The sequence below is a fragment of the Astatotilapia calliptera genome, chromosome 13 (genome assembly GCF_964374335.1).
Source record: "Astatotilapia calliptera chromosome 13, fAstCal68.1, whole genome shotgun sequence".
Taxonomy (NCBI): Eukaryota; Metazoa; Chordata; class Actinopteri; order Cichliformes; family Cichlidae; genus Astatotilapia; species Astatotilapia calliptera.
The window spans coordinates 1,092,264-1,117,120 of NC_137434.1; the positions used below are offsets into that span (position 1 = coordinate 1,092,264).

General features: G+C 41.6%; 2 protein-coding genes across 4 annotated transcripts in view; one reads left to right on the top strand and one right to left on the bottom strand.

The window, feature by feature from the left end:
* tk2 (thymidine kinase 2) overlaps positions 1–24,857 on the top strand; it is a 300,481-nt gene that overhangs the window by 243,658 nt on the left and 31,966 nt on the right. The window lies entirely within an intron of this gene.
* The window catches only part of piezo1 (piezo type mechanosensitive ion channel component 1 (Er blood group)), an 88,162-nt gene that overhangs the window by 51,612 nt on the left and 11,693 nt on the right, over positions 1–24,857 (bottom strand). For all 3 annotated transcript variants that reach the window (XM_026191121.2, XM_026191119.2, XM_026191118.2), the window contains exons 2-8: positions 12,925–13,020; positions 9,748–9,913; positions 8,447–8,588; positions 4,603–4,849; positions 3,702–3,915; positions 815–986; positions 2–100 (exon numbers count right to left, since the gene is read on the bottom strand). In XM_026191121.2, the coding sequence (XP_026046906.2) occupies positions 2–100; positions 815–986; positions 3,702–3,915; positions 4,603–4,849; positions 8,447–8,588; positions 9,748–9,913; positions 12,925–13,020 (1,136 nt within the window). The remainder of the gene's footprint in view (position 1; positions 101–814; positions 987–3,701; positions 3,916–4,602; positions 4,850–8,446; positions 8,589–9,747; positions 9,914–12,924; positions 13,021–24,857) is intronic.

Here is a 24,857-nt window from a genome sequence, read left to right on the forward strand (position 1 = left end):
CCTGTGTGTCGTCTTCATAGTCGTCTTTTTGTTCATTCCAAGGCTGTAATTCCACCAGCTCTTCTTTCCTCTCGCGTCTTTTCTCCTGTTGCTGCTTTTCCTGCAGAAAAAGAACAAGCCCTCAGAAGATTTCAGAAGATACAGTTTTTCAAAAGTCACGTGGCAGCTACAAAAGTGCATCAGCTGCAGAGTCTGTGCCATGTTAAACCCACCTGGGCCTCTTTGCTCTCCTACGTCTCCCTAACGTAAAAAATCTTTTCAATAAAAGAGTTATTTTTATTATGTTTGTTTTTATATTTTGAATATCAATATGTTTGGGTTTTTGTATAAACACTGTTTCAGTATGTGAGATTTGATACGATAACAAAGCTTTCCATTATGTTTAAATACTTTATCAAAGAAAAGCCAGTGGGGGCACATTCAGTACTAAGAGAATATAAAGATACAGTGGGGCAAAAAAGTATTTAGTCAGCCACCGATTGTGCAAGTTCCCCCACTTAAAATGATGACAGAGGTCAGTAATTTGCTCCAGAGGTACACTTCAACTGTGAGAGACAGAATGTGAAAAAAAAATCCATGAATCCACATGGTAGGATTTGTAAAGAATTTATCCGTAAATCAGGGTGGAAAATAAGTATTTGGTCACCTCAAACAAGGAAAATCTCTGGCTCTCACAGTTGAAGTGTACCTCTGGTGCAAATTACTGACCTCTGTCATCATTTTAGGTGGGGGGAACTTGCACAATCGGTGGCTGACTAAATACTTTTTTGCCCCACTGTATGTTATAATATAAAAAGAGTGAGTGAGGAGATACCGCGTTAGAGCCTCCGTGACGTCCTGTTCTGAGAACAGTCACTATGGTAGTATAGAGCAAAAAGAGGATTCCTGGGTTGACATAAACTGGCCAGTCATGACTGCTGTTCAGATTGAGGTCATAGGGCAGGGTGCAGTTTCCTGGTATGATGATGTCCTTCAGACCAAAGAGTCTAGGCAGAAAAAAAGAGAAAGAAATCGAGGAATAGACCTGTGTTAATTGATTTACTAATACTGTTGTGACCAAGTGTCAGGATCTAGAACATTATGATCAGGTGTGATCAGTGAAAATCCGGCACCATAGACATAGCAAAGCAAAGATGTAGAGTCGTAGCCACAATGCTAAAGTACGATTAGCATCAGGCAATTCAGTAAAGTTTGCAAGGGAAGTATTTCAGATGTTCTTTTGTTTTAACTTTGATGATTACAGCTTACAGCTCACTAAAATCATGCACGCAGCTTCTCACAGGTGCTGGTTTAGCGTGAGCGGCCACCACGTACTACATGGTTAGAACACAGTGGCCGGAGTTCGAGTCCGACCCTTGACCTCTCCTCTTGACAACAACAATAGATTCCCTGCAGGGTTCTCGGTGGGTTTTCTTGACTGTCGTCTCAGGAGTCTCACTTCCAGTCAACTTTCCATTGATATGCTTTGTTCCAGCAATGTGCGTCTGTGGCTCGGCGAGTCATCATCTCAACAATCCAATGAGCAGTCTTTCCTATGATTGTGTTTGTGTGCACTGAACAAGCACGAACTCAAAATGTGTACTGAACAATGAATAACCTTTTTGAATTGAATGACAAAAGAAGAAAGCTTTTTCAAATCTTTGGTGGGATACACTAGTACACGTTTTTTGGGGGGTTGTTTGTTTGTTTGGGGGTTTTAAGTTGGAAACGTGTCTTTCATCACTAATGAAAATAAGTACAAGTACGTTGGGTCACAGATTTGCATGACCTGTGTTACATGCAGTAAACAAATTGAAGGAACAGAATCGTATTATTTCTGTCACCATCCACGTTACAGACGCACTTCAGTCATATGCAACAGCTGTGTATGGAAGCCTGTTTCCGCCACTAAAAAAAAAGGATCCATAACTCAAAATTCCGAGTTATTTTCTCAAAATTTCGACATATTAACTCAAAGTAACTCGAAATTTGACATGATTTCCTCGTTACGCAGAAGCTGAAGCCTCAGCTACAAATGCTACAGCTAAGCTAGGTATTACATCCAGTCGCACAGATTGCTGAGTGTTTTCAGCCTGGCTTCACAAATGATGAAATCCCTGTTATTAGCTGAATCACACGGTGTTACTATCAGCAAACGTACTCGCCAAAGCGCCAATTTGTTGGGATCCGTTTTTGAATGCGCGTTCCTCTGCGCCATATGCTTCCGGGTAACAAGAAAGCGACCTCATTCACACATATTTTTGATTGGCAGAGCTAACTCGAAATTTCGAGTTATTTTCTCGAAATTTCGAGAAAAGTAAGTCTAAATTTCAAGAAAATAACTCGAAATTTCGAGTTATGCATACTAGCTGTTTTGTTTTTATTTAGTGGCGGAAACGGGCTTCCTAATCATTTTTTTTTATCACAGCTCAGAGTTGAACTCATCTTTATGTTGATGATACCAAACATGTTCCAACGTGATCAAACAAAGTGTGAAGCTTAGGATCAGCTGACACCTGGGACATGGCACAGTAATATCAAAAAGGCTAAGAGTTCTTTTAAAGTACTAATAATAATAATCACACATCTACATTATCTACATTGAACATTTGACTATTTTCCCGTCAGCTTCACTAAAGAGACACAGACTCAGTTTTATGACAGTGGAGTATGTTTGCTGGGTAAACGTCGACTAGGCTGACTGATGAACAGCTGGCTAAGTGATACCGATACAGAAACCTGCCAAGAGGGCCGTGACGTCATGAGGAAGAAACTGAGAAGAAGAGAGACCGTAAATCCCAGTGGAGGCTCATTCCACTCATGCCTCTCATGCCAGCACAGTCACACTGCGTTCATTTCGTTTCTCGTCAGTAAACTTGAATAGTTGACCCGAAATAGAAATTTCATAGCCACAGATATGTGTACTGATACAATTAAGGAGGGTTTACAGGCATGAAGGCACAGCAAATGACATTTTTGTTGTTGTAGGCTGAATTATATGTGTTTAAATACTGGCCTCTCACAGTCACTTCACCACAAAGATGGGGTCTTTATTACTCAAATGTTAAAACCAACGGCAAAACGTTGTCTTGTTCCTCTGTAAATCTGTAAATCGTGAGCCAAGAGTGGCCTTTCAGCTCTAATTTAAGGGATTTAACCCAAATTCTGGATTATCTGTTGAGGAATTAAAGCTGCTTTAAACAGAGGCTCAAAAATATCAGAGGCTCAAAAATAACTGGACAAAAGGCCGACAGGGAATTTCTTTTTAAATGTGAGGCTCAAAGTGATTCGACCGCACCGGAGAGAGACCAGTGTTGAGCTGAAACCCAAATAAACTGTTAAACAACGAATTCAAATATTTTTATTTGTTTAGATTAGAAAGTCTGCACTTCAGTTATATCTCGACAGTAAAATCCACTCTTACAAATCTGTTTGTGCAATAAATTATTGACCCAACTGTATCAAGACGTATACACCGCCTTTAATAATCAGGCCAAAAACTGGCACTGCCAGAGGTTTCGTCATGTCAACTGGAGTTTCTTTTCCCCCAAGTTACATGTCCTGCAACACTGATGAAATAGCACTTTTGCCTGCGGTCATGTGGCATCTATTTCTGTTGAAATCTGCTGAATAACCATGCACGGTATGAAATGATGCAACCAAAGGGTCGCTGTCCCCTGCAATTCTGCATATGCATATAATCTGTTATTATGAAGACTTACCTGGCCCACAGGCTTTGTGGGGGGAACAGGGCCTGGGCCAGCAGACTCTGGTATAAATACAGACACACCATATGGCCAGCAGTGAAGAAGCCCACCATCACACACAGCGCATTGAAACCCAGGTGGCTGATGGGAAGATGACATGCCCACCAAGTGCAAATACCAATGAAAAGCAGGAAGTAAATGGCTGAGAAGGCAGATGGCAGTGTGATCCCTATAAAGAAAAGGTCAGAGGTTTATATGCAGTGCACACAAAGGTCCAGAAAATGAAGTACAAACAAAGTGGGCCTGATAAAAGTTTTATGCTCCTTTGTGTCTTAAAGGGAAAAACACAATATTTCTTAAAGAGCAACTTTTACGCAAATCCAGATGAATCTTTGTCATGAGTCAGAGGGTGATTTGGTCATTTATGATGGAGATTTTCACTGTTTGACTATGTTGATGAACGAGAATTTCATGAGATGACGTGGATTTCCTTTAGAATTTTGATTTTTTTACGTTACAATGAAGCAAAACCAACTTGCAGCTTTTGTCTGGGCAAACAAACAAAATGTCGTCATGTAAAAGACATCAGTCGTATTTCGGCTGCGTTTTTGCTTTCAGTTCTTTCTTGAGCATTTCGACATTTATTCTTATTTTCCCTGTTTTTCCAAATCTCCTGTCAATCTTTTTTCTTGCTATTTGAGACAGGCAAAAAGATAATAATACGCAAGTATTATTCTGGTACCTGCACCTATGGTATCAATTTGAAATCTACGTCCCTTCATTCTCGAGTTATCGTGTCCACAAACTTGGGTGTCCGCGTAGCCCGCTCGCACAGCAGGGTGACGACAACACCCCATCGGCCTTTTACAGATGAGGGGGTAATAAAAAGTAACAAAAAACAACACTAAGATCTCACCAGCAAGACCCAGCAGGCTAATCGCCAAGATCCTCCCCAGGTCCCGCAGAACTTTCTGGGCTGTAGCCTTCAGCTGCTCAGCCAACTGCTTGGCTCTGGTTACTGTGGAAACCTCATCAGCATCACCAGCTAATGACCTCTCTTCTTCATCTTCCTCTCCTGTTGCCTCTTCTTCATTATCATCATCACAGTCACTGTTATCATCATCCCCAACGTCTTCTGTGTCGTCTGTTGAATTATGTTCTAGCTATGATGTGTAGGAATGAAAAGAAAGACATGCTTTGTAAATTACATCACCCAGAGGATTCCTTCGGTTACAGGAGTAGTGCTGGAGCTAATATCCTACACTTTATTTCTGCGGACACATTCTCAGCTCACTGTGTGATTATCTACTGATGTAAAAATCTGATGAAATAAATGTCGAAATCTGAATATATATTACTGTGCAAAAAGTCTTGAGCCAATCCTTATTTCATGATGTTTTGTAATGCTTTCTGGGTGCATTTCAGAGGTTTTCTTTAGACATCGGCTGCTTACAAAAGAACGCATCTTTCATATCTTGACCTGGTGCGTTGTAACAATATGTGGCAAGTGGACAAACATACGGCAAAAGTAAAGGTGTGAGGCCTAAAAAATAAAAACTGCAGTAGATGAACAGTATCTGAAACTCGTGTACTGTTCACTGAAGTCTCAGAGAAATGGTCTGGGTAAAAAGGAAGGAATTCTTAACCTCTTAAATGTGGACATCACATTTCAGGTTGTTAGACCACAATGTGAACATGTTCCCATGTTTGAAGTAGCAGCTTTGGACCGAAAGTTTTCATGTTTTATGCGACGTTCAGAAATCTTTTACTTTGTTACGTCTTCCTGCAACTGTTAGCAGCACCTCAAATTAGCTATATTGCTCAAAGGGGCACAACTGTTGTTTCTCTTTTTGTTTTTGTACTCAGGAAAAATGCTGCTGTGTTCAGACAACAAATAAAGAGTTTTGCACAACATCACCAGAAACGACATCAGGTAAAAAGATGATTCTTTGTTTTTTCATTCATCGGGTCCGAATCAGCCCAAATCGCAAAGAGATTTAAAATTGCATGGCGTGAAAGAGTTCGGGTCTTAGGAGTTTAAGGAAGGAAACGAAAACAATAGGCAGAGTTACGCCAATCACAGAAGAACCAGGTGAAAATCAGTGGCAACAAGTCTGATGGATTGATGAATACACATTTAAAAAGTTTGGTTCAAATTGTTATGGTTGGTCAGGAGAGATCCAACAGTGAGTCTACAGCCATCTGTAAAACATGGTGGAGGCGCCGTCATGGTTTGAGGCTCAATTTCAAGTACCATCATATTTTGATCCAACCTGCAATGCCATGTGGAAAGCATCTGACATGATGCTGTCATGTCAGCTTATTTTTCAACATGACATTGGTCCCAAACACAGCATTCCTGAAAAAACACACACTCTCGGGTATGGACTGTCCTCCCAGAGCCCCCCTATTCACATTCAGAAGCAGGTGATTTCTCCCACACCACCTCACTAAACCATCCACTCCTCCCCCTGTTCTTAATTAATACATGTAACCACTGCAGAATTATTAGGGTGTTTCTGTAGATGGCATGACCTGTAGTGAAGATCTGAGGCATCGAGATGATCGGGACTGGAGACGGCACTGTGAGACGCTCCTGCACTGCACCCAAACAAGTGTGTAGCAGAGAGCTGAACCTAAACCTGTTGAATGAATGGCTCTTCACCCCCTCCAGGCTGCCCACTGCAGTGATGGCTGTCCATCTGTCACCTTAAACCCAGTGATTTTCTTCACTCCACCCATCCCTCCTGTTGTTCTGCTCGAGTTTGCCCTCGAGCTTCCTTCTGTAGGAATTCTTGCATTTCTGTGAATTCACCCGCAGCCCGTTCTGCACTTTCCAGTTCTTCCCTGCCCCCAGACCTGAAAGCTACGGAAGAGGATTAGGGCCACTGTTTTTTTCTTCTTTTCCAGAATTCTCAGATTAAAGTCAGAATTCTGACTTTTTCCAGAGACCTTAATCCTCCTCTGTAGAAGCCAGCCTTCTTTTAATTAGGCTTTTTTTTTTTTCAGATCACCAGTGATCTAAGGCTTATTGTTCTCAAAGAAGAAAGTAGTCCTTGCTAGTAAGATTATGTATTTACAACATGTGTTACACTTCTCAATAAGATGAAAGGAACATGTATTCAGAGCACAGCATCAAGTCAGTTAAACCTCTGGGACACTGAGTTGTTAGTGAGCAACAATGAGATCAACAATGAGATGTCCCCCCTTAGATTTGTAAGATTTTACTTGAAAACTCAAAAACTGTGGCGTTATTTTTGTGCCTCTATTCTGAGCGCAGTAAATAATTTGCAAGAACAAATGCTGTATTTTGAGAAGAAAAGTTTAATTTGTGCAAACAAAATTCATTTCTGTGTGCAAGAAATGAATTTCAGTGTTGGCTATTATCCATCCACACACACAATAACAGCCCCTGTCGCTCAGATCACACATCTGCTCTGTGTGTGCAAAAATTCTGACTGGCTGGAAAATAATTATAGTTATAGAAAAAAATAAAGTTTAAGTAGACTTCAGAAATAGAATAAATGATAAAAAAACTGCCTGTGCTGTAGAATCAAGGTGGTCATACCAAATATTGACGTTCCAGGTAGTAAGAATTGCACACCCCTCGTCTTTGCCTTATCTGCTGTATTTGTTTGTATGTTTGACAATGTTTTGATAAATTGCTGTACCCATTACCCATTTTTCTAGCAACATATAAAGAATTGAAAGCTGTCTCTGTTAGGATGCCTGGGTCGTCGACCCAGGGTTTTTGAGTTTATGATATTATTTATACTAGTTTTTGGTTTCTTTGAGTTCTGTCTTATGGCTTAGGTCTCTGTCTTCTTTAGTTGCTCTGTCTCCCCTATCACCTGCATCCCCTTGTCTAGTTCGCGTCTATGTGTATCTTAAGTTCCTATATCCCCGTGTTCAGTCAGTGTTTTGTGTCTGCCCTGTTCCCACGTCTCTGTTCCCTTTGTAGTGCCTGCATATGAGCCTGTCTCTTTGTTCAGTCTGTGTTATGCATTTCCTGTTTTACTTTGAAGGTCTGTGTCTTATCTCAGTGTGTTCAGTTTACGCTTCTTTGGTCTCGTCAGTTCTGATTTGCCCCAGCTGTGTTTCCCTCCTGTTACCCATTCCCTGATTGCTCCCTCTGTGTATTTAAGCCCAGTGTTTCTCTGTGTCTGTGTCGTGATCTACCGTTTACTTTGCTGTGTGTTTTGCCAGTACACCGGTGTTAGTTTATTTTCAGTTTTTCCCAGTTATGTTATGTTTGCGTTCAGCATTAAAGCTGTTTTGGTTTAAGTTTGTCTCCGGAGTCTGCATCTTGGGTCCTATCCCTGTCCGCACACAGCCGTCACCTAACAGTCTCAAGACTTTTGAGTAGTACTGTACTCGAGGAATTGGTTTCACTGAGTAATATCCATGCACTTGATCTGGTGAGGCACGGATTAGCACACTCAGTTGTGTGTGAGTATCAACAATTTGTAAGAGGACTTCATTTTTCACACAGTCTACTTCAGCTTTTGATTAAAAAATGACGTGTTATTGTTCCTCTGAGGTTGTATTTCAATCATTTTAGAACCTGCTATGATGCTAAAAGACAAAAAACAACAACACAGTTTTGTTTTGACCTTCTCCTTGCTGCATGCACTAGTGATTGTCCATCTACCATATATAGTTTTTATGTGTAATTTTGTGACTTCTTTGATTTCAGCACAACCACACTGCTGGTTTCCTGTCATAAAGATACACATTTAAACATATGCAAAGAGACTCACCGATGTAATGTTGGCAGCAGCCACCATTTCTCTGTTCCTGACCAATCTGCTGCAGAGGATGACTGTTACCAATGCAAGTATACACACACCAAGGTCTGGGCACAGGAGACGTGCCACTTTCCAAGGGTCTTCCAAGGGAAGCCTATGACACACGTACACATGCAAGGCTGTTACAATTATAGGATAAATAAAGTATATCTCATTTTATCTCAACTCATGTAAAACATTTCAGAGATATCATACACAAAATATATCCACATTGCATGGTGGATGTATGGATACCATTACAATCCAGAGTTCTGTTGGGAACACTTGATTTATTCAAATGAGTGAATGAATAGTGGCATTGTAAAGCGCTTTGGGTGCCTTGAAAAGCGCTATATAAATCCAATCCATTATTATTATTAAATGTTATTTGACACATTACTGCAAATCAAGCAAAAAGTTAGATACGTGGCTAATAGAAGACCAAATAAATACAGAATGCTAAAAGATGAATGTATACAGGCAATAGTGAATTTAAGGTTGCACTCGTGCAAATAGATTTAAGGTCGCCTCCTGCCAAGTTCATACTAATCGAATCAGTTTAATCTGCAGCTTTACAAAAACAGCATATGGCCCATGTGACATAGATGCACACTGACAGGAAGAAGGTGCTCTGGTCCCTAATCGTTATCATAGCATGAGTTTGGGAAAGCACAAAAAGTTCGTAGAAGCTTTGCAACTTCTCCAAGACGTTAGTTACCAAGGACCTTGAAGACCTGTGTGCAATTCTAACAATGGGAATAAGGTTGATTAAGATGGTTTAAATGCAAAAGGCACTTTCATTAAAGTAAACTGAATTAAATGTGATTTAATGTACAGCTCTATGTTCAAATGAAAAAGTATTAATGGCAGTGTTTTAAAATAAGCATCTTAATTTCAGTATTTTCTTCCTCAGGTGTCTATTCAGTTCAATTTATTTTTAATTCTCTTATTTATATAGTGTAAAACTTACAACAACTTTCATCTAAAGGTGCTAAAATAATACAGAGAAAGGCCAAACAATCCTGTGACCCCCCGGTGAGCAAGTGCAAAGGAAAAAATAACTTTTCACAAAGAAACATGTGTGAGAACCAGGCTCAGGGAGGAGGCAGCCCTCTCCACCACTGGCTGAGGGTGAGGAGACAAGGAGAGAGCGGTGGGAGGCTTTGCATTTACTTGTAGGCTACATTTACCTACTATTTCCCACAATCAGCCCATCAGTGACACTGGCAGGGATACATGGTGCAACTCATGGAATTAGATACATAGTTACATACCTTGACAGTCCTATATGTCTGCTTATGGTATTCCATTGTGAACAGTTATCACCTATTGCAGTGTTGAGAGGAGGATATGTGTATAGTACTGTCTGGAAGCAGATATGAGCCAGTACAAATAGCAGACTGGTGCAGAATATTGCTCTGATAAAGCGTCCTGTGTGACCTAAAAGGCAAAGACAGGAGAGATACAGAAACGGTTAAATGCAGCATAAATAAAACCAAGATAAATAAATAAATCTTTATTTTACAGACATGGAATAAGTATATGCAAGACACTGAATCCTGAACTGCCCCCAGTGTGACTGAGTGTGTGACTGAGTGTGTGTGAATGTTAGATGATCCTTGTAAATCATCTCAATTTCACTGTTCTTCAGGTTACCTTTATTTGGCAATAGCTTTATTGCGATGTCTGATGTGTTTGGTTTCTTTTTTGTACCTGTTCATTTGAAGGACCAAAGTGTTTTGGTCCTTCAAATGAAAGTGCTTACGCTGCATCCACACTGGAAGCAATTTGTGCGTCAGCCATCGTTCTGAAGCTGATAGCTGGTCATTTGTGGACATTTGGGCTCTAGAGGACTAGCTGACCCTCTAATGCGTTTACTACCAAGTCAATCATTAGTGTACTTCACTCTCATTGGTAGTCACTTCAGCCTGGTTCCTGCCCATGCCCACACTTCCCAGTGTCAGTGATTATTTCGCCCTTTATTTGCTTGAAGACATCATTGACTTTCTGTAGTCTCTGACTGCCACATGACTGCAAACGACTCCCAGTGTGCACACAGCTGTAGACATTGGATTCATTACTGATTCATTACTCAACCTTCAGAATTCAAAGACATCCCAAAATCAAAATGACAAATGATGTGGCAGGCGTGTTCATTTTGCTGAAGTTTCATTATAAGAAATGCTACTCAGTAGTTTCTCCGCGTGCTAAATGTTTGACACCATTTCTATTTGACAATATATACGAATATCATCGTCATACATTTGAAGACCATCTCCACAACACACAGGCGGTAAATCATGGATATACAGGGAAAAGAGAAGAGGGCCCAGAATGATTCTTAAGGAAGGCCTGTATGTAAACAAAGCACTCGACTGCTCTCACAAACTACGGGATGAAATCACTCAACTCGCTAAAGACAAAATTATATCATAAAAAATGGCAACAATACAATGTTTGATCAAATGGATACTAATGGACAGCTAGAGTGAGTCATGGACAGACACAGAACAGAATAAAGTCAAAAACATTTCAGTCACAGAGCTTCTTGCTTTACATTGTAAGGTTTAAAAAAGAATAACATCATAAATAGGCCACTGCTTTTCTCCTGAACTGAAAAAGTCAAAATCACGCACCCCAGAACAAGAACCTCCAAACCCTATGAAGTCATCTTAACTACTGCCATGAAAACTATGTTTTTAAACCGGAAATCGAACAGGATATGAACCAGTGGATTCTTTTTTCACTAAACGCATGACATTAAGGACAAGAACTTCTCACCACAGGAATAATATTTGCCACTGATTGGCTGGTCAGTAACATTACTTGATGAATCATGAGAACAAAAATGGTCCTAAGCTCCGCATAGTGACCAAAACAATGAGCTCGTGGACACAAGCGTGACATCACGTCTGACACAGTGGTCAGCAGCACAGGAGCACCACAGGGAACTGTGCTGTCCCCTCTTCTCTTCACCCTGTACACCTCTGACTTCTGCTACAACTCTGAATTATGCCACATTCAGAAGTTTGCAGATGACACGGCCATCATGGGGTGTATCTGGGATGATCAGGAAGAGGAGTACAGAAGTCTGGTGAGGAACTTTGTCGCATGGAGTCACACAAACCACCTGCAACTCAACACCTCAAAGACTAAGGAACTGGTTGTGGACTTCGGGAGGTCCAGAGAAGGTCCACTGCCGGTTCAGATAGAGGGGGAGGAGGTGGAGGTGGTCAACAAGTACAAGTACCTCGGGCTGTGGGTGGACAATAAACTGGACTGGTCATGCAACACAGAGCACCTGTATAAAAAAGCCCAAAGCCGACTGTACTTCCTCAGGAGGCTGAGGTCTTTTAACATCTGCAGGAAGCTCCTGAGGATGTTTTACCAGTCGGTGGTTGCTGGAGTACTTTTCTATGCTGTGGTGTGCTGGGGGAGCAGCACAGCAAAGAAGGACTCATCCAGGCTGGAGAAACTGATCAGGAGGGCTAGCTCTGTGGTCGGCATGAAGCTGGACACTCTGGTGACAGTGGCAGAGAAAAGGACATTAAAGAAACTGATGGACATTATGAACAATGCTGGGCATCCTCTGCACACGGCCATTAACAACCAGAAGAGTCTGTTCAGTGACAGGTTGCTTCTCCCAAAGACAAGAACTAACAGACTTAAAAACTCCTTTGTCCCACACGCCATCAGACTGTTTAACTCCTCTCTGGAGGGGAGAGGGAGGGGAGACAGGAGGACAAAGGAGGGGGGAACAACTAAGCTGTAGTGCCTCTTCACCTCACTGTACAATACCTTTTGTGCAATACTTTTGTAAATAGTCAACAGTGCAATAGACTCAATACTTGAAATGTGCAATTCACTTGTATTTTTATTTTTATTCCTATTTATTCTATTTATCCCCTTCGTATATTTTATTTATATTTGTCTCTGTATTTATATATATGTGTGTGTGTGTGTGTGTGTGTGTGTGTGTGTGTGTGTGTGTGTGTGTGTGTGTATATATATATGTGTATATATATATATATATATATATATATATATATAATATTCTGTAACTTCTGTCGGTGCTGTGCTTTTTTGGAAATCGAATTTCCCAGAGGAACCCACCCGAGGGATTAATAAAGTTCTATCTAATCTAATCTAATCTAAGCGTGAAAAGCAGCTTTCACAGGGTGGCTGGCCTCTCCCTTACACACCGGGTGAGGAGCTCGGCCATTCAGAAGGGGCTCAGAGTGGAGCCGCCACGTCTCCACATCAAAAGGAGCCAGCTGAACAGACCTAGACCCAGCGATTAAACCTCTCGGCTATCCTGGGAACACCCTGGCGTTCCTTGGACAAGCTAGAAAGAAGGCTCCTGCCCTCGCGGCCCGGATGGATGGACGGCTTAAAGAAAAGCAGGTTTCAAATGCATAAAAGGTCGGACCTGAAAACACAGATGGTCTTACCTTTGATGGTGTGTTTGTTGGGACACAGGAACCACGGTAAGAGCAGCAGGTACAAGAAGTAAACCAATGACAGGATGTTGAGGCGAAAAAGACAAGCTGCAAAGACAGAAACAGCGCAGTCAAACAGCAGTGTGGGCACATCTTTACACAGATCATCTTACTATGGAATCATCTCAGGAAAAACGATTCTGATAAATATTCAAATTATACCCATATTTGAACTGGATTTTGATGTAATGTGGATTTCAGAGAGAAACCTTTTATACGTGATCATATTGTTTTTACTCATCAAACAATCAACATGTTATTAAAGTGAAAACTTTACGCTTTAATTCAAGAGGTTTAACAAAACGATCACATTAACTGCTTATGAATTACGGCCATTTGTCTTAACCTGAAACACATTTTGGAATCACTTTGCTCACTTTAAGTTGTTGCCTGCTGTCTCAGGCTTTTTCTGTGTTACTGAGCTTTCTTTGCAGAAACAGGCAACACAGTTGATTTAGCCACTTTTATTTTTTATTTTCAAAACAAAGTGGAGTATAACACATAGTACATCAAAAACAAAACATCCAGATATGCCCCAAACAAACAGACAAAAAGCACATGGGGAGAGAAGGCAACAATGTCATACGTAGAACTCAACAGGAAATAAAACACAGCACTCAAGCCTCTAAAGTCTGGTTGAAGAGGCTTCATAAAATTGACCCACTCGCACCATAGCTTGGCAAAAACATTCTTCTTAAGACGTATTGAGAATGTAATTGAGTCATTCACACTGTCCCTGCAATCTGACATAGTGGGGGGCGGAGCCAGCATCTTGTAACTGCGTTTTTGGCACAAGTATTATAAAAAGATATTCATTTCTCATGTCCTGCAGATGATCACGATCAGTTAGGAATATTGTCGAGAATTGCAAAGGTATATTATTCGCCTTAAACATGGTGATTAAGGCTTTGACTCTTTTTTCTTCTTTGCTGAGTATTTTCAGCCCACTGGTGGGGGCATACTTTACTTGCACCAAGACCTCTGTGAATCTGCTGGAGTTACAGTGAAAAGCTACCAGATTCAACACTCGTGAATAGCTTTGCAATACCTTCGTTACATTCTTAGATTCAAAGCTGAATTACTTCAGTTAGCTTGTTTGAATCTCCTGATGTGGTGTATAGTTAGAAACAAAATGCAAATACTCAGATAACAACTAAAGCATTATCATAATGACTGTTGAGCAGCAAGGCTTTATTCTTTATAACGAGACTATTCATAACCAAAAAAAGCCCTCAGCGTTTAAACAATAGCTGCATATGTACTGAAAAAACTAATTCAGCTGAGAACCAGTTGTGTTTGTTTTATCAAAGCTGTGTGTTACAAAGAAGAGGAGAGAGAGACGGGTTTGACAGTGAAGATGAAATAAGCAGAGGTAGTTAAGGTAGATGACTTTAAGTACTGTTGTTTACTATCAAAAGCAAGGACCGTGTACAAGAGAGATGAAGAAGAGCGCAAACAGGGTGGAGTGGGTGGAGGCGAGTGTTAGGGATGCTTTGTTACAGAGGGATAGCAGCAAAACGGTAAAGGGACTACTCTCCTCTGACAGCGCACAGCCCTGTTTACCCTCGCCAGGGTGGCCTTGGGGTCAAGCACCCCTCCTTCACCCACACCCGGTAACAGCAGCTCACCTCTAAATCCATGCATCCTGTAACTAATTAGGTTCAAATTTAGCAGCCTGGAAAAATAGGCTCCAAAGTCCTGTTCATTTTTAAGGCTAGAGTAACCTGTAAGAACCCTGAGAGTGATGTAATAATAATAATACACAAAGCTAAAGCTGATCTCGAGAGGAGAGAGTGGGAACACCTTGGCCACCAACACCATCATCTCTGCTGCATGTAGATACATGTTGATAGGAAGGGAGCCAATTCCTCGGAATAATCCAACAAGGCAAGAATGAGCAGAGAAACAGAAAAAAATTACAAATCCAATTTGTGCGTCCACAGTGTTCGGGTGGGAGTTGCTCGTCTTGCAATTATTGCTGTAATTAATCCCAGGGAACTAGGGATCCAATTTTTATTTATTTATTTTTCCTTTGCCCCCAGTTGCCAGCCAGAGCCTCCTTCAGCACCCTCGAATAGAATTTCCCATTAATTGGATGATAATTGGAGCATACTCTCTGGTCCACCTGTTTGAAGACTGGAGCCACCATTTTCAAACAAAGGGGACCCCAGAGGCTCGATCCAGACCTCCACGAGACACTACACTGGTGCAAGAAAGGCCCACGCAGTCTGGAGCCGGGGTGCCAAACTCATTTTACATCACAGGCCACATACAGCGCACTCTGACCTTAGGTGGGCCGGACCAGTGAGACTCCCTTTACTGTTTTGTTTTTTAACCGTAATTGTAAAAAAACAATTTAAGTAGAAAGTTAAAAAGAAACTTTTGTGTCATTTAATTGTTTATTGCTTCATTACTTTGTGTAGTATGAATGGCCATAAGGAAGGTTTTTATCAGTAGGAAAAGCTGATGCATCGTCTGCTCGTTTGTGGTGAGCAGCAAATCAAACAGTTCAGAGTTCAGGCCTGTGAGACTCATGTAGACACTCAGACACATCCTGTGTCTGCCATTCAAAGACACTTTGGATGAGGTTTATTTTATGTAGTATTCAAGTCTTTTTCAAGGAAGCATTCTTTCATTCAGCCTTATTTTATCCATTTACTATTACCACGGAGAACAGACGTGAAGTTTAAGGCCTGGAAGTTTGAAACCTTTCGTCCTCCACAAAAGACAATGGCTGAAGGTAAAACAGGCACCAGCCAGCTCCTAGTTTGATCAGTTCTGCAGTCAGCTCAGAAGAACAGTGATATCGACCAGGGGTTTTAAGCTTTGTGATTGTTAGTGTGTTCTGTTCTGCTTATCCCTTTTAGGCTCGCGGGGGCCTGGAGCCTCTCCCTGCTGTCTTAGGATAAGAAGCAGAGTGCACCCTGGACAGGCTGACACACAGAGACAGACAACCATTCACTCCCATTGCCTGTGGTAACTCTATCATTTAGAGTCACCAATTAACCTAGCCCCACTAACTGCATGTCTTTGGACTGTGGCAGGAAGCCGGAGTACCCGGAGAGAACCCACACAAACACAGGGAGAACATGCACAGCAAGACCTCGGCCTGAAGGTGGAACTGGACTCAGGACCTTCTGATTGCCTGCATGTATGTTATAACAGAATATTCATGCTGGTGCCATTTCCATCTTTTTATTTTCGATTGTCTTTTAAGTTCTTGTGTTTTTAGGGATTTTGCATGTGTTTGGTTTTATTTGTTTCATATTTGTTGTGCAAACTCTGAACTCTCTTAGTTTTGTCATGTTGTCATAAGAATTTTCTGGCTAGCGCCTCGCCCAGCCCTGTGAGTAACCTGTTTTTCCTCGGTGTTGGGCAACAGTAGTTCATTAGGGGAGTGTGTAAGATCAGCAGTGGCTGTACGTGGCTGGGTAATGTCACCATTGTCTATTCTTTAGAGCTGCTGACCGAGCAACCCTAGAAGCGGCATCAGGAGGGAGCGGCTACAATCTGCTCAGCTGAGACTCACTATTCAGAGCTGAGAAGAACCCGAACAGTCACTGAATTTAGCACTTAGACAAATATTGGACTGTCTGGTAATTAACAGCTTGCTGGACAGTATTTTTATTGTTGTCTTGACTGTACAAGTTTCCTCTGTGCTCATTGTTTAAATTCTTCTCCCTGGTGGTTGTTTTTGAGACCACAATAACTGCTATTTTCAGATCTGTGTTTTATTTAGAGGCACCTCTATTCTTACTTTATGTGAATTTATCGAGGGGGAATCAGTTTATTTTCTTTAAGAAAGGATCTGCTCCATTCTCTGTTCCCTGGCTGTCACGCTGCCCTCCCCTGTGGAACCGATGGCTCGTTCAAACCTAGCTGGTGTTGTTGCAGGACACACAAAATTGTGTCACTAGTGGGATGTTGTGTTGGTTAGCTTTCTTTTTTGAGAAACCGACAATCACTGGTCTCGCCCCACACCCATTATCATTATCTAGTTTTGTATATACAAGTTATAAGGGCTCAAAAATGCTTGTAAAAGTAAGTTGCTCAGTGGTTCAGGGAGCAGTGCCAACTGGGCTAATTGGCTGCCACTCATTTGCTAATCAGCCTCGTCCCAGTAGCACACCGGGACCTGGAGGAGTTGCACACATGTCAGGCGGTCAATCACACTGTGGACTGTGCAAAAAACTCTGAGTTTGCATTACAGTGTGCACTTTGCTACACCAGCATACAGAATCAACAGTGTATCTACATGTGTCGAGAGAATGGGTAGAAAGTCTGGCTGCACAATGAAAAAGCTCCACATTTCTAACACCCTTAAATACTTTGACAGCCTGTATATAGAACAGTTTTCATAATACGAAGTTAGCTGGAGGCACTCACTGATTTCCTGTTAGATTAGTCACATACATGCTGGACTTTAAGCGCAGCTTTTGTCACTTTAAGTTCAAATCTGACTTAAAGCCCCAAACTCTTTACTCATCAAACTATTAAAAACAGCCAATACCAATCAAACCTGGCCGAGATCCTTGGTGTCCACGCCCAATCATCAGAATAGATCTTTTTCAAAGGTAAATAGTTGGAAAGATAAGTGTAGCCTTTTGGCAACATATGAACTATATTAATCCATTCGCCTCTAGAAAGTTCTGTAGATTTACTTGTTACATTTGTTAAAGTCTTAAAGATAGAAGAAATGATGAAAACAGGCAGTACTTCACAAGAAATTTAATAAAAATAAGGAAAATTGTACGACAGGTTTAAAATTTTATCAGCTTCTAAAAGCTGATACAACTTCTATATAACTTACATCGTGCTATCAAAATTGTCTGGAACAACATAGATCCACACCCAGTGGATCTATGTCTACACCTACTGTATGAATATTCACATACAGGACAAACTCTGCATGGAGGAGCTCCACCCTGCTGCCCAGTAAAACTTCAGACCCGCCCAAAATGATGTCTCTTGACAAACATGATAACACTCGTTAGGCCCACAGGCAGCATCTATCTCTCACTAGCACTCAGAACAAACCCGACAGACAGAGGGTACGTCCAGTGTTCCAACACAAAGCACTTCCTTTTGTTCATTCTCTGATAAAACTTATACATAAATACATACGCTTCAGGTCCACCATGGTGCAGTTATACTTGCATTTTTTCATAATAAGGTAAGAGGCTACTCAAGTACTACTGTCAGTACTACATGATAGTAACAATATAGTATTGCTGGTCCATTCACACTACCATGAATGTATGTTTCACTCGTTGCACTTTCTAAGAAACAAATATAGCCGTCTCTGGTTTGATGTTTCGTTGGTGGGTTAGAGCTCTGCTCCCTCTTTGCTATCCTTTTCTTTGTTATAATGAAAAAAATAAGATATTATGATTAAAAATGAAAAGTCTAGTTAAGCATATTTTATTTTTTTCTTGCTTCTAATACTCATTTTCCCACAGCTGTTTCTTTTTTTTAGATTGAGTTGATTTAATATAGATCCATCTATAGCTGCTCTTTGAAAGAGCTAAGAGCTTTACTTTTCACTTCCTCCATGTAAAGGTTTGCCATACTGGGTGACACTGGGGGGCCTATAGCACATCCATGTTTTTGTCTGTAGAAACCCTTGTTGTATTTAAAGTGTGCAGTGGTAAGGCAGAGACTCGGGTAAACCCACTTCTGTTTTCTAAGGAGCTGTCTTGCTGTAGTCATTTTCTGACAGTCTCCACTGCCTTGGTTGTAGGGATACAAGTGAAAAAGGAGACCACATCCAACGACACAGTGGTTTCATCTGGATCCAGTGTACGTTTTTGGACTTCTCTCATCTGAGAAGCTTCTTCAGTTCTAAAGTGAAGGTCAGACGCCAACTAGGGAGAAACTACAGTGGGGCAAAAAAGTATTTAGTCAGCCACCGATTGTGCAAGTTCCCCCACTTAAAATGATGACAGAGGTCAGTAATTTGCACCAGAGGTACACTTCAACTGTGAGAGACAGAATGTGAAAAAAAAATCCATGAATCCACATGGTAGGATTTGTAAAGAATTTATTCGTAAATCAGGGTGGAAAATAAGTATTTGGTCACCTCAAACAAGGAAAATCTCTGGCTCTCACAGACCTGTAACGTCTTCTGTAAGAAGCTTTTCTGTCCCCCACTCGTTACCTGTATGAATGGCACCTGTTTGAACTCATCATCTGTATAAAAGACACCTGTCCACAGCCTCAAACAGTCAGACTCCAAACTCCGCCATGGCCAAGACCAAAGAGCTTTCGAAGGACACCAGGAAAAGTATTGTAGACCTGCACCAGACTGGGAAGAGTGAATCTACAATAGGCAAGCAGCTTGGTGTGAAAAAATCAACTGTGGGAGCAATCATCAGAAAATGGAAGACATACAAGACCACTGATAATCTCCCTCCATCTGGGGCTCCACGCAAGATCTCATCCCGTGGGGTCAAAATGATCATGAGAACGGTGAGCAAAGATCCCAGAACCACACGGGGGGACCTGGTGAATGACCTGCAGAGAGCTGGGACCAAAGTAACAAAGGTCACCATCAGTAACACACTACAACGGCAGGGAATCAAATCCCGCAGTGCCAGACGTGTTCCGCTGCTGAAGCCAGTGCATGTCCAGGCCCGTCTGAAGTTTGCCAGAGAGCACATGGATGATACAGCAGAGGATTGGGAGAATGTCATGTGGTCAGATGAAACCAAAGTAGAACTTTTTGGTATAAACTCAACTCGTCGTGTTTGGAGGAAGAAGAATACTGAGTTGCATCCCAAGAACACCATACCTACTGTGAAGCATGGGGGTGGAAACATCATGCTATGGGGCTGTTTTTCTGCCAAGGGGACAGGACGACTGATCCGTGTTAAGGACAGAATGAATGGGGCCATGTATCGTGAGATTTTGAGCCAAAACCTCCTTCCATCAGTGAGAACTTTGAAGATGAAACGAGGCTGGGTCTTCCAACATGACAATGATCCAAAACACACCGCCCGGGCAACAAAGGAGTGGCTCCGTAAGAAGCATTTGAAAGTCCTGGAGCGGCCTAGCCAGTCTCCAGACCTCAACCCCATAGAAAATCTGTGGCGGGAGTTGAAAGTCCGTGTTTCTCGGCGACAGCCCCAAAACATCACTGCTCTCGAGAAGATCTGCATGGAGGAATGGGCCAAAATACCAGCTACTGTGTGTGCAAACCTGGTAAAGACCTATAGTAAACGTTTGACCTCTGTTATTGCCAACAAAGGTTATGTTACAAAGTATTGAGTTGTATTTTTGTTATTGACCAAATACTTATTTTCCACCCTGATTTACCAATAAATTCTTTACAAATCCTACCATGTGGATTCATGGATTTTTTTTTTTCACATTCTGTCTCTCACAGTTGAAGTGTACCTCTGGTGCAAATTACTGACCTCTGTCATCATTTTAGGTGGGGGAACTTGCACAATCGGTGGCTGACTAAATACTTTTTTGCCCCACTATAAATGACAAACAGAACAAGATTGTCATCCCTTTGAAACCAGGTTTATTGGAGAAACTCAGAAACTCCTAATCTTCTCCAAGCACGACATCCCAGTGCACTCAGAGCCAGCCGCACACTCAGGCATGAACTGGTTCATCCCAAGGACAAAACCTGGAAACAAGCTAAAAAACATAGTGTATGCTGTGCAGCGCAGCGAGGAGCGCTCGGACCTCTGCACCGGACAAACCGAACAGCCACTCAATAAAGCTATGTCTGCAGGACACGATGGACAAGACAACAGGACAAGTCAGAACTTTTAATGCAAACTAAGAGTGTGAACAGACTTGCATATAATCACTCTGTCACAGCTACTGACTATGTTGCTGCCATTCCATGTGCAATATTTTAGTGTGTGCAATATTCTGGCAGATGTGCAACTGCCATCCCCACCCTAAAGGACCATAGCCCTTATTTATTTATTACATTATATTACTATATTTGAACAGAGGGGGTGGCTTTCAACACCAACTGATTGCCACCAAACACAGTTTTGAGATTTCTCCCGAGGCGCCTCAACCCCCGCTCACATCTTGCATCAGTTGATCTCAATGGGTCACATGATAGGGTGAAGCAAAGTCTCTGCTGATAATGACCCAGGCATTTTTTCACACCTTGTGGTAAAGCACATGATCGATAGTAGGCCAACGACCCTGTTAAGGGACAACTCCCACTACAGCTTAAATACCTGTGACTCTCCACTATTTGGCTTTAGGACTGAAAAAGCTTCTCAGATGCGAGGTAAGTAAGTAAGTAAGTAAGTAAAACTTTATTTATACAGCCTTTTTCAAGATAAAAATCACAAAGTGCTTCACAGAAGCTAAAACAAGCAAGTTTAAAAAGAAGAGTTTTTAGCTGTTTTTTAAAAGAGACCACTGAGTCCACAGATCTCAGGCTCAAAGGGAAAGAGTTCCACAGTCTGGGGGCCACAGTTACAAAAAGTTTGTCGCCTTTTGTTTTCAGCCTCGTGTGCTGGACAGCAAGCAAGCCCTGGTCACATGACCTCAGGGACCTGCTGGGTGAAAGGTCTTCAAGAAACTTCAAGAAGTCCACTGGCTGAAACTGGGAATGGTCTTCTCCCCAGTCCCTTAGCCTAACATTAACTATCATAACTAAGTACCTAACTGCAATCTTTATCTTAGCTAAAACCTGATTCTTACCTTAGCTATAAACCTAGTCTTAACCTTCAAACAACTCTTTAAAGATGTATGACACAGTTAGGACCAGCCAAAATGTTTAACTCAGATTTACAATGTCAACAAGAGGCAGCAGCAGCAGCAGCTTTGAATTAATTGAATGTAAGAGGAATCAATCATAATTTGTCTAGTTATTTTTAGCTTACTGCTGTATGCATCAGTCACTGCAGCTCACACATGGACCCTGGGTCAGGGGCTTCAGGCATGTCCGAGGAGGCTGCAGGATAGACCCAGGACCCACTGGAGGAATTCCACCTCTCGGCTGCTTGTGTGCTTATTTACATTGTTTTGATGGTCAAAATAATCCAACGTGGTTTCATTATACAAATAAGAATAATGTTGCTTGCTTTGAATGAAAACCATGTGATACATTAGTAAAAAGATGGTGAATAACGTCTTCAATAATAATGTGGATTATATGTTTTATAGGGGAGAGCGGGGTAAGTTGTCACACTTTTCACACTGACTAACTTTTACTGAGCACCATACATCACAACGTAATAAATGTTTCACCAAATGAAAGAAGGAAGTCTCGGGCACATATGATGTATTCATTACATTTTCATATCTTATCTCATTACGGAGTTGTAGACTGTTGAATGGAGAATGTGCACTTGTGACAATTTGCCCCATCGGCAGGTAAGTTGTCACACTAGATTATCTTAAAATAAGAACACAAATACTTAATTGTGATTATTGATTTTAATTGTTAAATTCAAACCAAAACTGGAAATTTGAACAATTATGCCAAGAGAATTTGGAAAAAAACAATTATTTCAATCCAATACACATTTTAATCAAAACATTAAGTAGAAAGAAAACTTTAGTTTGAACTTTAAACTCAAATGTTCTCTGGCTTGCACATAAATCCATCATAACTGAATGGAATGCTGCAAATAACTTGCTTTAATTAACATGTTTATCCTCTGAACAAAACAGATGCCCTATTTCTGATTAATCAGACTCAACTTCAGAGTCACAATTCTGGCACACATAAATTGCCTGGCCTGAGGTGCAAGCATCATGGGCCCATTTGTTGCATTTTATGCATTTTACCCAGGTCTCTTTTGGACGACTGTTTGAAAATGGCTCCACACAGACAAGGCAGAAGCACTCTTCATCATCTGATGATGACTCTTGAATTATTTTTCTTCTTTTAGCTGCGTTGTTCTTCATAGGTCCAGATGTTTTCCCCCCTCGCGTCCCTCTCTTTTGAAACAGCTTTTTGCTAGATTCAGCCTTATTCTTTTCTTTTTCTAGTTGCTGCTTCACTGGCGTGTCGGTTAGAATTGCTGATTTGCGTCGTTTTCTTCCTTTGCTGGATGGTTTTCGGCGGCCAGCTTTTGGATATGGCCGGATGTCCTCTGGAGTTGGTAGTCTGCTGTCAGTAATTGCAGTGCTGGGTAAGGGTGAGCTCGTGATAGAGATGGTGCTGGAGCTTGGCAGTTCAGAGTTGGTGCTGGGGCCTAGCAGTGCAGAGTTGGTGCTGGGGCCTGGCAGTGCAGAGGTAGTGCTGGGGCCTGGCAGGGCAGGGTCCGGAATAGGGCGATCTGTGACGTAGGATGGTGCAAACTCGGCTTCCAGAAATACATTTCTGTTGTAAGGTTGAATCCCAGCCACCCTAAAACCAGCCTGAATGTTCAATGGGGTTGCAGCCAGAGGATATGCAATTGCCACAATCCCAGGAATGTCATAAATAGACATTGTCTTCCCAGGGTTGTTCCTCATCCAGGCATCACACGTGCTGTTGATGTGCCTCTTTAGTGGCCCGTAGACAGACCTGTCTAATGGTTGGAGCCGATGTGAGCAGTGGGGTGGGAATGACAGCATGATTATGCCATTTTCTTTGGCATAATTGAGTCCATCAATGGACAGATGAGACTCGTGGTTGTCCAAAAGGAGTAAACAGGGCTTCTCCTTTGAACACTTTGTATGTTCATTGAAATGTTGCAGGAAGTCAACAAAGTGTGTGTCTTTCATCCATCCAGAGGAATTTGCCCCTCCTTTGCTGCCGGGTGGCCCGTTGATCAGGAAATGGTTACGGAAGTGGACACGCGGGAAAATAAAGTATGGAGGTAAACTATTCCCTATGGCTGAGACAGCACAGGCCAGTGTGACAAGGGTTCCCCTTTCAGCAGAGGTCAATGACCCTACTTGTTTGAATCCACGTCTGGCCAACACTTTGTCTGGTTTATGTACAGTGGTGACCCCAGTTTCATCAACATTCCAAATGTCTCCTGGTCCAAACTCATATTTGCATAACACTTTCTCCAAGTTGTCAAAGAAAGCATTGACATTCTCTCTGTTGAAGCTACTTGCCCTGGCAAGGCTAGTTGCTTCTGGCTTTCTCAGTGACAATGTTGTATGCCGCTTTAAAAAGCCTGTAAACCACTCTTTGCTGGCCTTTTCTTTTTCTGCCCACAAAGGCACAAACTTCAGTTCGTGTGCCACAGCAAACTGGTAGGCAAGCTTTCTGACCTCACTTGGTGACAGACCAAAATAAATGTCAGCTGACCTAGTAATATACTCAACAAGCTGCTTTTCCAAATCAGGGGAAAAAATCTTCCTTGGCGTTGTATAACCAACCATTGTTGTTGGCATGGCTGTCTGACTTTCAATTTCTTCTCTGGTAATCTTTTGACAATACCGAGTTAGAGTACGGTAATTTATGTCAAAATCCTTTGCTGTACTTCTGATTGATTTGTTCTGCATCTTTACCTGCCTGACTGCCTTTAACATAATGTCAGGTGGTGTTCTGCCACGCTCTGTCTTTCGTTGATAATTTCGAACCATCTTACTTTCTTCCTTCCTTCCTTAATTCCTGCCTCTCCTTCCTTTCTTCAAAAACCTTATTGCAAATACAAATGAATTACAATATCACAATTTTTTGGAGCATTTATTTGTATTGGGGCAAGTTGTCACATGTGACGACTTGCCCCAAAGTTAATGAGACAACTTGCCCCAAACTGACATTTATGCTAATTTTGGCTAAATGTCAGGGTTAGCTCAACATAGCACATCAGCTGAAGTATCAAAAGACACGTTAATGTCTCCTCTATTTTGTGTAAAATAATAATTTGTAACATCTATACCTAACAAAGTTGTACTGAAGAAAATTTAAAGTGATTTATTTTTCCTTTTAGGTCAAAAAAATAAAAAAGATGTGC